Genomic DNA, 13,681 nt, shown 5'->3' on the forward strand with positions numbered 1-13,681 from the left:
GAAACCTTTATTACCTGTTGAAATAATACTGTAGTCATCCTGTTTCTCTTGGTCCCATAATTCTGATTAACCCTGCTTGCCCTTTAACTTCTTTTTTGTAATTAATGGTTACTGTCTACATTATATTCTTCTAAAAGCTTATCTGTCTTGTTACCCTTGCTTCTTTTTTTTTTTTTAAGACTTTTTTTTTTTAATCTTTTTTTTTTATTTTATTTATTCATTTTAGAAAGGAGGGAGGGAGGGAGAGAGAGAAAGGAGAGAGAGAGAGGGAGAGAGAGAAACAGAGAGAAGGGGGAGGAGCAGGAAGCATCAACTCCCATATGTGCCTTGACCAGGCAAGCCCAGGGTTTTGAACCGGCGACCTCAGCATTTCCAGGTCGACACTTTATCCATTGCGCCACCACAGGTCAGGCTACCCTTGCTTCTTGTAGTTTATATTTTAAGTCTATTCAAAGTGAAGTCTTAATCCCCACAAGGTGTAAACAAATAGAAATTGAAATTTTAATGATGATTTCAGAATTTTCTGTTCTGTTAACAGAGCTCTTCTTAGGTTTTGTTGTTGTTTTTTATTGATTGGGAGAAGAGAGATGAGAAGCATCAACTTGTAGTTGCTTCACTTTAGTTGTTCATTGATTGCTTCTTGTACATGCCCTGACTGGGGGGCTCTAGTCAAGCCAGTGACCTTGGGATCATGTTGATGACCCCATGCTCAAGCCAGTGAACTCAGGGTTTTGAACTAGGCTAGGGTCCTCAGCGTTCTGGGTCAAGGCTCTATCCACTGAGCCACCACAGATCAGGCGAGCTCTCCTTAGTTTTAAAGGGGAACCAAGACCAGTAAACTTTAGAAAATATTTCCAGATTCACAGGAAGCATAAATACCATACTGGTCAAGAAATTAAAATTTAATTACTTTATTTGGCTACTTTGTATACAAATTTATGCAAAAGGTGGCAAACTGGATTAGTGTATATTTTAATATATCTGTAGGAAGATGGCTAGTTGATACGTTTATCAGGTGTGCTTTTTATGTTGGTTAAGTATGTTAAGCTCTGAATTAAAGCCTAGTAATAGCTTTAACACTGACAACTTTAGTCTTTTGTCTTTGGGATATTGCTTTTAATTAAGAGTATGCAGCTCTTGAACAGTGGAAGTACATTTTAAAAAATCAAGAATTTGGAGCTGTGACACCCAGATTTAGGGCCTTAAGCAACTGGTGACTGTTAAAATTTTAAATTTCTATGTTAGAACATTATATTTTTCAAGACTTCAAGTGCATTTGTTTCTGATAGGGAATTAGAAAATCAACTTCAAAATACATTGGCTAGAGTCTAGATCAGGGGTCTCAAACTCAACTCAGCATGTGGGCCGCAGAGCAAGATCACAGCCGTTCGGCGGGCCGCACTAGGTCTACAAAAGACGACTGTTACGCAACACTTTTCTCACTGCAGTTGAAAACAAAAAAAAATCAGTACAACAAGCACAATCGTACATGCAGTTTACTCAGTGTCACAAAACGACCAGAAACTGTAGTTCGCATTACAACTGCTGTTAACTAAGCTAATATCTAGCTAGGATGCTAGAGAAATGAAAAATACAAGTAGGCCCCTAGGCTTACTTAATTTTATCCAAAATATTTTGAACTTCGTGGATTAGTCTGCGGGCCGCACAAAATTGTTTGGCGGGCCGCGAGTTTGAGACCCCTGGTCTAGACCATAACTCAAACCTAATAAATGCAAAGCTCAGTTTCCCAGGTGATTTCTGGTATGTGTGCACCAATTTCAAAGCAATGAGATGCTTGAGACGGTGTTTTTCAACTGCCAATTCATGGACCAGCTCGCCAGAAATTTCGTGCTGGTCCGCAAAAGAGTTAACCACCCTGATGTTGTATGAAGATTATAGCTCCAGTGATCTTAGCTGAATTCTCTTATTCAGGGTGAGTTCTGCCTTAGTGGTCCCTGAAATAATTCTCCCATTTTTTCCAATCCCCGAGTATAAAAAGGTTGAAAACCACTGCTCTAAGGCAATGTTTTCAGACTTTTTCCTTCATCATGGTAAGGGAAAAAAAGTTTTTTAGATTGTACCCCAGGCTATCTATATTTATATACTGAAACAAAAATTTCACAAAAAAATATTTACCTTTACTATAAGTAACATGATTTTCTATTTTTGTAAAAAGGCTGGTTCTTATCCAGGGTCTTGACAAATAGTCCTGGCCTATAGTTTGAAAAACACTGTTCTGAGAATAACAGTTGCTGCACTTTAGGTTAACAATGATTGGAAAGGTGTCATCTGGATCACTTAATTATGAATGCTACTAACTCAGAATCAACTATAACTCTGCTTTGGTTTAGTGGTAGACGGAGGAGAAGTCCCTCCCCCCCACCCGCCAGACGGCGACGTTCTCCCTCTCCTGCTCCACCTCCTCGGCGACGTAGGTCTCCCACACCACCACCACGACGAAGGTACTTTATCAGTTGCTTGATGGGGCTAGTTGGAGCAACTTTGAATCTTTATGGTTGAAATATCTTTAATTAGAGTGGCATTGCGTAGCCATTTACAAAACACATAGTATACAATTTTATTGATATGAACTCTCCAGAGCACACAAATGTATAGATAGAAAGTGGATTAGTGGTACCTATGTGAGCAGGGGGGGGGAGTGATAATGGTTACACAGCTAGGAATATACTAAAACCATTGAAATATATACTTTATTTATTGATTTTTAAAGAGGAAGGGGAGAGATAGATATTGATTTGTTGTTCCACTTATTTATACATTCATTAGTTGATTCTTGTATATGCCCTGACCGGGGATCAAACCCACAACCTTGGCATGTTGGGTTGTCATTTTGACCAACTGATCTACCAGGCCAGGACTGAAATGAACACTTGAAATTTTTTTTTTAATTTATTAATTTTAGAGAGAAAGAAATGGAGAGACAGAAAGATCAATCTGTTTCTGTATGTGTCCTGACCAAGAATTAAACCCATAACCTCTGCATTTGAATGACTCTAACCAACTGAGCTATCTGGTCAGGGCTTGAAATGCATACTTTAAGTGGTTATTTAATAAATTAACAGGTGGAAACACTATTTAGTGATTACAAAGAGAAAAATACATGGTAGGGCAGAAGTTTTCCAGTTCTTATGGAAAATAACACAATAATTAGTAATATTAATTATATTAATAATATTATATTAATAGCATTATAATATAAGAATAAACTGTTTTGCATGCTTACAACTAGAAACCTGTTGCTTCACTCTGTATTAGTGAAGAATTTCCAACAGACACCATCTTAACTAAGGAGTCCAAGTTAACATCCTCAGTCATACATATTGGCATCACGTAATTCCTAGCTACCTCTGCAGTATCCTTAACAAGTATGGAGAACCTCAGGGTGATTATCAGGAATTATCTGACAAACCCAATTTGAAGGTAATTCTATAAAGGAACTGACCAGTACTCTTTAAATATGTCAGTCATGAAAGACAAACAGTAACAGTTACAAATTAGTAGAAACTTTTAGGACATATGGCAACTAAATTACCAGTGTAGGATTTAATAATCAGTGTAGGATTCTGATTTTTGGAGCCTGAAATAGTAAGAGGACAAAATGAATAATAGTATATTAGTTAATACTAAGCTAATGCTAAGGTTAATTTCAGTTTTGATAGTATTTTATGGTTATATGAGATGTTAAGTAGCAAATCTCCACTGTCATTGCAGCTCCTCTGTAAATCTAAATGATTTCAAAATAAGACTTGGGGGGAAGTTTGTAATGGCATTACTCAGCTACATTACCAAGCGGTAGAATGGCTACTACTACTCTTGAATGCCTGTTATGTGCCAGGTAGAGTGCTGGGTGCTTATGTGTTTTTTCTCTAGTCCTCAAGATAATCTTGCTTGGTAGGTGGTTAGGTAATCCCATTTTTCAGATAAAGAAATAGAAGTTCAGCCTGACCTGTGGTGGTGCAGTGGATAAAGTGTTGACCTGGAATGCTGAGGTCACCAGTTCGAAACCCTGGTCTTTCCCGGTCAAGGCACATAACCAGCTCTTTCCATACCGCCATTCTCTGTCCTCTCTCTAAAATCAATAAATAAAATCTTTTAAAAAAGAAAAGAAAAGAAATAGAGGTCCAGCGTTATTGAAATTGCCCAAAGGCAAAAATGGAATTTCATTCTACCATGTTGCCCATTGTCTGGAAAGGAAAATATTTGAACGCAAAGTCTTAACATTTTAAGAACAAATGGTAGTTAGACCTGAATGTTATATGTAGGTCTTAATTCCTAAGAGACAAGTTAGGGTTATGTAGGAATTCAGCATTAAGAGGAAGGCCCAGTTGGACTTAGATAGGTATGCTTTCTGCCTAGCAGTGGACTTCCATTGAAAAGTGGTCTTTTAAGACAGGAAATGCAAGTCTGTCTTAGAGGGGGCTAGAGATACTCTATAAAGCTTGCTCAATGAGCTCTGATTATTAAAGAATCCAAACACCAGTTCAGAGAGCATACCACATAAGAGAACTCTTAACACACTTCCTGAGTAGGATTGACCACAGTTCTGCTAACATAATTACCTAGTTATTATATGATGATAAAGGATGTTTCATTTCCTTAAAACAGTGCAAGATTCTGTTCTCAAAAACCATTAAATTGGTTTCTTATGGATTATGCCAAATGACTTGATGAATTGAGTTCATTCTGAAACTGCAAATTTCTATATGAATCAGAATGTTTCATTTTATAGTCATTTATGACATACAGGAATTTACTAAGTGATATTTTTACTTAAAGGAAGATAAAGGTATAGCATTTTCATTTAGAAATATACTCCCTTTGTCTGGTGCTAGTACAATACAGGAAAACATCTCTTTTATTATGCTGTGCAAATAGTGTTTGTTTTCATCAACACTGAGGCAAGATCCTCCACCAAGAAAAAGATGGCTCAGATGATGGTTAGCATTTGTTAGCAGTAAGATAGTTTTTATATTAAGGAGAAGGAATTGTTTTTTTATATTAAGTGAGAACCGGGGAGGCAGAGAGACACACTCCTGCATGTGCCCAACTGGGATCCACCCAGCAAGCCCACTAGGGGGCAGTGCTCTGCCTATCTGGGGCTTTGCTCCAGGGGAGCCTTGGCTGCGGGAGGGGAAATGAAAGATAGAAAGAAAGGAGAAGGGGAAGTGTGGAGAAACAGATGTGTGCTTCTCCTGTATGGCCTGGCCGGTAATTGAACCCGGGACTTCCACACGCTGGGCTGATGCTCTACCGCTGAGCCAGCCGGCCAGGGTCTGTACACTGTTTTTTAAAAACATAATGGTATTGCACCCTTAATAGGCTATAGTATAGTACAGTATAAACATAACTTATATACACTGGGAAATCAAATATTGCTTTGTTGCAATATTTGCTTTATTGTGGAGATCTGAAACCAAATCCACAATATCTCTGAGCTGTACCTGTATAGCCATAATTGCTGCTTGCTTTTCTTTGTATATTGTTTCCTTATCTTGTTGGACTTTTCAGCTTAATGATATATTTTTCTAGGACTCCTTCTCCTCCCCCACGTCGGCGATCACCTTCCCCAAGAAGATACTCTCCTCCAATACAGAGAAGATATTCTCCCTCCCCGCCTCCAAAGAGAAGAACAGCTTCTCCCCCACCCCCTCCTAAACGAAGGGCATCACCCTCTCCACCACCAAAGCGTCGGGTCTCCCATTCTCCACCTCCCAAACAAAGAAGCTCCCCACCCACCAAGAGACGTTCACCTTCACTGTCATCAAAGCATAGGAAAGGGTCTTCTCCAAGCCGGTCTACCCGGGAGGCCCGGTCACCACAACCAAACAAACGGCATTCGCCCTCACCACGGCCTCGAGCTCCTCAGACCTCCTCAAGTCCTCCGCCCGTTCGAAGGGGACCATCACCATCACCCCAAAGAAGGCAGTCCCCATCTCCAAGTACTAGACCCATTAGGAGAGTCTCCAGGACTCCGGAGCCCAAAAAGATAAAAAAGTAAAAATATTTTATGCTCTTTGGTTAGGAACAGTAATTTGCATAGCTCTCCTTATGTTGGGAAACTTTTTTTTTTTTTTTTTTTTTTTAAATACTAAGAAATTACAGAAAAGAATAAGCTGTGAATACAGACTTTTAAGCAAGTTCTCATTACTATTCTGAGATCCTCTTCTGTGTTCAGGATAGTTCATTATGGCATAAACTAAAAGCCATCGGATTTTACCAGATTTTTATCAGGTTTATTGTGGGTGTGCTTCTGAAGCTAAACCCTGAAGAGATGCATAGAGTATGTCTTATATGTCTCTTTAAGACTGATAAAAGCAGTCTTAAATAAAATACAAGGAGTTGGTATTTCTCATTTCATCAGAAAGAAATATTAACAGAGTGGAAAGAGGAATGTGAAGCTTGAACTCCAGGAGACAGGTGTTTCAAATTTGAGTTAGAATCAAGTAGTGTATTAAGTGCTGTGAAATATTTAAAGTTTGTGACCTAGTTGTATAATGGCATTTGGTTATTTTCTCTTAGGAAAGATACCTGTTCTTGGATACTGAAAGTTTTTTCCTTTTGTCTAGAGCTGCCTCACCAAGCCCTCAGTCTGTAAGGCGAGTCTCATCCTCCCGATCTGTCTCAAGGTCTCCTGAGCCAGCAACTAAAAAACCCCCTGCACCTCCCTCTCCTGTCCAGTCTCAGTCGCCCTCTACCAACTGGTCACCAGCGGTACAGGTCAGAAAAGCTAAAAGCCCAACACCAAGCCCATCACCGGCGAGGGTATGTATCTGCCCTGTTTTGAACATCTTTTATAATTGTATGTGGTCCCTACAAAGCAGAGAAAATTTTTTGTCCATTGTAGCTCAGAGGAGCATTGTTATCTGTGGTTCAATGGACTTCAAGGAGGCACAAATTAAGTGGTGGTGGTTGCATCAGCAGTTCATGCTTAATACTCTGAGTCACCTACTAATTTGTGGTATGTCTAATACCATTGAATTCTAGAACCTTGGTAGTTGAAATTAGACTATAGAAAATCTAGAAAAACAGAAAAAAATGGCCCAGGGTTCTATTACATATCTTAGGGGGGAAATACCTTAGTATTTCTGCTCTTTTCTCTAGTGTTTGAAACATTTGGGGATATCTAATTAAGATCACAATCAAAATTTTCCATCCTAGATTGTGTCTATTAATATACATAATTCAGTTAGTTTGTTGGTTTAGTGAGCGAGACCAGAAGGGAGAAAGGGGAAGCATTGAAGCATCAACTTGTAGTTGAGGCACCTTAATTGTTCGTTGACTGCTTCTCGTGCATGCCTTGATTGGGGGGCTTCAGGAAAGGAAAAAATATGTATACACAAAATATTACCAAAATGTTGGCAGTTGGTTTTAGGGAAACGAGTGATTTGAATTTTATTTTTTGTACTTTAATGCCTTTTTTTTTTTTTTTTTTTTTTTTTTTTTTACAGAGACAGAGTCAGAGAGAGGGGTAGATAGGGACAGACAGGAACGGAGATAGATGAGAAGCACCAATCATCAGTTTTTCGTTGCTACACCTTAGTTGTTCATTGATTGCTTTCTCACATGAGCCTTGACTGTGGGCCTTCAGCAGACCGAAAAACCCCTTGCTCAAGCCAACGACCTTGGGTCCAAGCTGGTGAGCTCTGCTCAAACCAGATGAGCCCACGCTCAAGCTGGCGACCTCGGGGGTCTCGAACCTGGGTCCTCTACGTCCCAGTCCGACACTGTCCACTGCGTCACTGCCTGGTCAGGCAATGCTCTCATTTTTTTTCTGTAGTGGAAATACAGTTGACCATTGAACTGTGCAGGTCCATTTATATGTGTACTGTTTTCCAGTAAATATACAGCCAGCCAGCCTTTCATACCCCCAGTTTTGTATCCATGAATTCAACCAACTATGGATCAAAAACAGTATTTTTTTGTGAGTCAAAAACAGAATTCATGGATGTGGATGACTTGACTCAGCATTGTTTTATGCCCTTTTATTTAAGGGACATGAACATCTGTGGATTTTGGTGTCCTCAGACTTCTGGAACCAATTCCTTGTGAATATCAAGGGATGGCTATAATTAAATTCGGGGGCAGTCAAATTATTTGTGGACTTTGACTTTGAGAGGAGTTGGCATCGTTTTTCCTGCGTTAAAGGTCAGCTATACATTATTTCTATGATGAAGAAAGAACCTTATAACCTGTGCAACACTAGATGGGCTGGAAAGTTCTTTATGTTTTACATAGTCTGTCTTTGGCAGCTGCATAAGAATAACCCTCTTGTTTTCATATTGTCATTTATCATTGGGGTATTAAAATATTAGAGGTTAAATTTTTTCCTTTTGTGAGTCAATCTGATCTTGGACAGGTTTCAATATTGTATAAAATTTGAGTTTAAATGTCCATCTAAATGCAGTTCACTAAATTATTGTGTGAACTAACTGGTTAGGTTGGGGAATTTTAAGTAATTGCTTAGAAACGTGAGATGTGAACTTTAAGAATTACAGGCTAAATTCAGTTATAGCAGTGCCTACCCTTGGCATACATTTGGTATATGTGCAGTGAAGAACACACTACCTCCGTTCTAGCGATAGGAGAGGTCAGATAGTGACATAAATATAATCATGTGTTTAGAATAATAGGTGTTTCAGAGCCTGCTATGTGTTAGGCTAGTATTATGGATGATTTACAGATATGCCCATTTCATCATTACAATGGCTTTATCAGAGATTATTATACACAGTTTAAAGTTGACAAAAGGGGCCCATTAAAAAAAGTCAAGCAGTACCTGACCAGGTGGTAGCAGAGTGGATAGAGCTTTGGACTGGGATGCTCAGGACCCAGGTTCGAAACCCTGACATTGCCAGCTTGAGCGCAGTGTCGCTGGCTTGAGCAAGAGGTCACTTTTCAGCTCCCATCAAGGCCCATATGAGAAAGCAGTCAATGAACAACTAAGGTGCCGCAATAAGAAGTTGATGCTTCTCATCTCTCTCCTTCCTCTCTGTCCCTGTTTGTCTGCCTGTTTTTCTCGCTCTCAAAAAAAAAAAAAAGTCAAGCAGATGTGTCTATGGTTAAACCTTTAATAGGTTCAGGAACCAGAATTTAGCTCAGTCCTGTCTGAGTTAAAAGACTTCTCTTTCTATTGCACATGCTGCTTTTTCTTACATTTGGAGGTTGGCCCTGACTCACTATGGACAGAATTTTAATGATTTATTGCTGTTATTTTTCTGGATTTCTAGAATTCGGACCAAGAAGGTGGTGGAAAGAAAAAGAAGAAAAAGAAGGACAAGAAACACAAAAAAGATAAAAAGCACAAGAAACACAAAAAACACAAGAAAGAAAAGGCTGTGGCTGCAGCTGCTGCAGCCGCCGGAACCCCTGCAGCTGTTGCTGCTCCTGCTACCACCACATCAGCACAGGAAGAGCCAGAGGCGGAGCCAGAGCCTCGGAAGGTATTGTGGACACTGCCCTGTGCTTTCTATGAGTAGCTAAACTCTATTTTTATTTTTATTTTTTTCAAATAATTGGTTGGTTGGCTATTACCTCTTTTGTTCTGTTTCTCAGTGACCTACCAGGAACAGGAATTTGCCAAGACTAAGGATAAGCAAGTGTGAATGATTGCCAGAAAGCTAAATGTATATTTTTAAAATAACTTCTTAGAGATATAATTAACATACCACATAATTTACCCATTTAAAGTCTACAATTTGATGGGTTGTAGTATATTCATAGAATTGTGTGGCCATTACCATGATTTGATTTTGCTCTGTACTCAGTATCTCCTAGCAGTGTCTCAAGACTTACGGATGTGGCCTTTCTCGTTTTTTTCAGGAGACGGAGAGTGAAGCTGAGGATAACCTTGACGACCTAGAAAAGCACCTGCGGGAAAAGGCCCTGCGATCCATGAGGAAGGCTCAAGTGTCTCCACAGTCTTAGGTGGAAATGTTTGTTAGGATGTAAATTTTATTTGGTTTGTACTCAATTCAATTTCAAAATTGCTAAAAATGTGTTTGAGCTTTAGACTATAACATTTGTTGTAATAATTGCTAGGTTGAAGTTCACCATGTAAAAAAAGGGCATGGATTTACATTGCAAAAGGTGTCCAAGGTGTATTAGTGACATTCTTTCATTGACAGCTGACATAAATTCATTTAGAGTGGAATATTTTAAGCCAAAAAAAGTCCCCTTTTTAAAAAAGGGGCTTTAATATTGCTGGCATCCTTATGGTTTCTTTAAATGCCCCTGGCTACTCCCAGAGGTTCTCTCTCTTTTTTTTTTTTTTCCTTTTTCTCATTTGAGTCTTATCACCCATTTAAGTTATGATGCTTTCAACCTTGTATGGTTTGCAGTTGCCCAGAATTAAGACCACTGTTGAACTACGACAAAAGTATAAACAGTTTAATGCCACAATCTTTCCTGTTGCCTGTGGAGTCTCTGCTGAAATGAGTCAGGATTCAAACTCTAGGATGAGACAGAAAATGAAAGCATGTTGTTTGCCAGGACACTGGGGGTTAATATTGATGTGTAAGAAATTGATTTGGAACACTGGAATTTCATTCTATTCTGTTGTGTTTTTTTGTAAAGGCAATTAACTAGTCCCCGGAAGGATCCTTCAGTTACATAAATTCTGTTTCTGAAATGCCATGGCTCCATTCATAATTTTGTCTTATTCTTCCAATTGGTATATATAACTTTCCAAGCTCTTATATTTGGAAGGCTGGAAGGGCCCAGACTTTGAAATAGTGTCTTTTTTTCATTCTTTTTGTTTTTTTGTTGTTTTTTTTTTTTTTTTTTTTTTTTTTTAAACTAAAGCTATATAAAGCTTGTGGATTAAACAGAATAAATTTCTAAATTTAAAAATATTGGCCACTCCCTCTTACTTACTCATCTCAATACTGCGGGAAACCTACCTTTCTCAGAAATCTTATAATTCCTGTGTATTGACCCCTTGGCACCTTGGGCAGAGCTAGAGTTGGATGGGGGAAATAAAAAGGTGGTGAAATTGTTTTACCATTTTTATTTTAATAATTTATGTGATAGGTGCTATGAAGGGAAGGTGCACAGTGCTATTGGAACATATAATGAACAGGGCAGGTCTACCAGACATGGATGTTTCAGACAAAACAAATAGTGTCTGTATACCCTGATGCAGAAGGAGTCGAGCACATTCCAGGAAGTGAGTAAAGGCTAGTGGATGACTGAGTGGGAGGGGTGTGTGTGTGTGTGTGTGTGTGTGTGTGTGTGTGTGTGTGTAAAGGTTTGGCTATCGGCCCTGGCTGATGCGGAAGGAGCCTGATACATTCCAGGGAGCAGAAGGTATGTATTTATTAAGGTTTGGCTATTGGCCCTGGCTAGTTGGCTCAGTAGATAGAGCATTAACCCAGCATGCGGATGTCCCTGGTTCGATCCCAGGTCAGGGTGCACTTGAGAAGCGACTATCTATTTCTCTTCCCCTCCCTCTCCCCCTTCTCTCTCCTCCTCTTGCAGCCAGTGGCTCGATTGGTTTGAATGTTGGCCCCAGGTTCTGAAGATAGTTCAGTTGGTTCGAGCAGGGGTTACCCTGATCCAGACAGGGGTTACCCTGTGGATCCTGGTCGCGGTGCATGTGGGAGTCAGTCTGTCTCCCCTCCTCTCACTTAAAAATAAAAAGTTTGGCTATCTACAATCAAGTCATTTTTGCATTCTTAAGATTTAGGAGAGCAAAATAATTTGAAGAAACTTACTGGAGGTAACATTTATACGCTAAAACGGCAACATTCATATGAAAGAATAAAAGTTTTGACACATGAGCTGTTAATTTGATTATAATTTCTGGCAGTTGAAGCAAAAAGGAGAAAAAATGCCTACACGACTTAGTTTTGTGAAAATTTAGGTTTTGTGTAGTGATTTGTAACAGCAAAAGCTTAAGGTGCTTCTGTAGGAACTGTACTCAGGTAGTCTGGAGTGACTCCACGATTGATAACAGTCTTATATGTGTGTCCAGCAATTTTTGTTGTGGTTTTTTTTTCCCATTTTTCCGAAGCTGGAAACCGAGAGGCAGTCAGACAGACTCCTGCATGCACCTGACCGGGATCCACCCGGCATGCCCACCAGGGGGCGATGTTCTGCCCCTCTGGGGCATCGCTCTGTTGCATCCAGAGCCATTCTAGCGCCTGAGGCAGAGGCCACAGAGCCATCCCCGGGCCATCTTTGCTCCAATGGAGCCTCGGCTGCGGGAGCGGAAGAGAGAGACAGAGAGGAAGGAGGAGAGGGGGAGGGGTGGAGAAGCAGATGGGCGCTTCTCCTGTGTGCCCTGGCCGGGAATCGAACCAGGGGCTCCTGCATGCCAGGCCGACGCTCTACCGCTGAGCCAACTGGCCAGGGCCAGCAATTTTTAAGGATCTTTCACATGACTTTTTTTTTACTTTATAATTCTGACATAGGAAAAGCACAGAATATTCATTTACTGATACTAAAATGGTTGTTGCTGACTATCCAATGTGAACAAATCAATGACTGTCCCTGGGGTACTTGAATCTATCTAGCCAACCCTTCAGTCATTTAATCTATTTATTCACTTATCACATTCAATAGACTTTCATTTCTCCACTTGACCGAACTGCTTTTGTTAAGTTTCACAGCAACCTCCCTTTTGCCAGAGTGAGTGATCTCAGTCCTTATGGTACAAGCCCTGGTGGGATTTGAGTCAGTTGTTCACTCTGAGCATTGAAATGCTTTCTTCACTTGAGTTCCAGGGGCAACTGTGGTTTACCTTTTAGATGTAACACTAGTTTTACGCCTACCTCACTAGCTTTTTATCTCCTTTCAAACATGAAATGGCCTGACCTGTGGTGGCACAGTGGATAAAGCATCAACCTGAAATGATGAGGTCACTGGTTCAAAACCCTGGGCTTGCCTGGTCAAGGCTCATATGGGAGTTGATGCTTCCTGCTTCTCTCCCCCACCCCCCGTCTCCTCTCTCTAAAATGGATAAATAAAATCTAAAAAATATATTCGTTAAAAAAAAAACATGAAATGATGGAGTTTGTGGTAACTTTCCCTACATTTAATCTCTAGTCCCTTGACTTTAAGTGTCATCATTTTGTTGATGTGTCAGATTCCATTCTAGTCTAAACTCACCCTGACCAAGACCTCTGTTTAGCCAGAAACCTACTTAATAACTCCATTTGGATGTCTGAAAGGCATATCTAATTGAACATATCCAAAGCAGATTTTTTTTTTTAATTTTATTGATTTTAGAGAAACATCAGGTTTTTCCATTTGCATTCATTGGTTAATTGTATGTGCCCTGACCAGGACAAAAAAATTGTCTTATATTTTGTGATGTCTATGTCTAACATATATAGTGTTATGCACGGGAGGGTCTGAAACGCTGAGGAACTAACTGGTCCTAACCCAGCCCAGTGACAATCTCTCACTTTTCCATCCATCTACATCTAGCTCCATTTTGTCTTCATAGTATTCTCACATTCTTCCACTAGGTGGCACCCTGCCCCTGAGTGCCTGCAGCGTGAGTTGACGCCCTAGAAGTCAGTCCTCCTCTGCTGCTCATTTTCCTCCCTTCCTTTGCCTCCATTTCTGTTTTTTTGGTTTTTCTTGCTTTGTCTGGGGTGGTGGTTGTTTATCTTATCCTGGCAGCAAGACACTCCATTGCTTAGAAATTCTCTGGAAA

The 13,681-nt window shown here is 39.9% G+C and overlaps 1 protein-coding gene across 8 annotated transcripts in view; it reads left to right on the forward strand.

The window, feature by feature from the left end:
- SRRM1 (serine and arginine repetitive matrix 1) overlaps positions 1 to 10,805 on the forward strand; it is a 38,870-nt gene extending 28,065 nt beyond the window's left edge. For all 8 annotated transcript variants that reach the window (XM_066375441.1, XM_066375445.1, XM_066375442.1 and 5 more), the window contains 5 exons: positions 2,352 to 2,462; positions 5,551 to 6,015; positions 6,588 to 6,783; positions 9,249 to 9,461; positions 9,841 to 10,805. In XM_066375441.1, the coding sequence (XP_066231538.1) occupies positions 2,352 to 2,462; positions 5,551 to 6,015; positions 6,588 to 6,783; positions 9,249 to 9,461; positions 9,841 to 9,945 (1,090 nt within the window). In that variant the 3' untranslated portion in view covers positions 9,946 to 10,805. The remainder of the gene's footprint in view (positions 1 to 2,351; positions 2,463 to 5,550; positions 6,016 to 6,587; positions 6,784 to 9,248; positions 9,462 to 9,840) is intronic.
- Positions 10,806 to 13,681: the final 2,876 nt, after the last annotated feature.

This window comes from Saccopteryx leptura, chromosome 3 (assembly GCF_036850995.1).
Source record: "Saccopteryx leptura isolate mSacLep1 chromosome 3, mSacLep1_pri_phased_curated, whole genome shotgun sequence".
In the NCBI taxonomy this organism is placed as follows: Eukaryota; Metazoa; Chordata; class Mammalia; order Chiroptera; family Emballonuridae; genus Saccopteryx; species Saccopteryx leptura.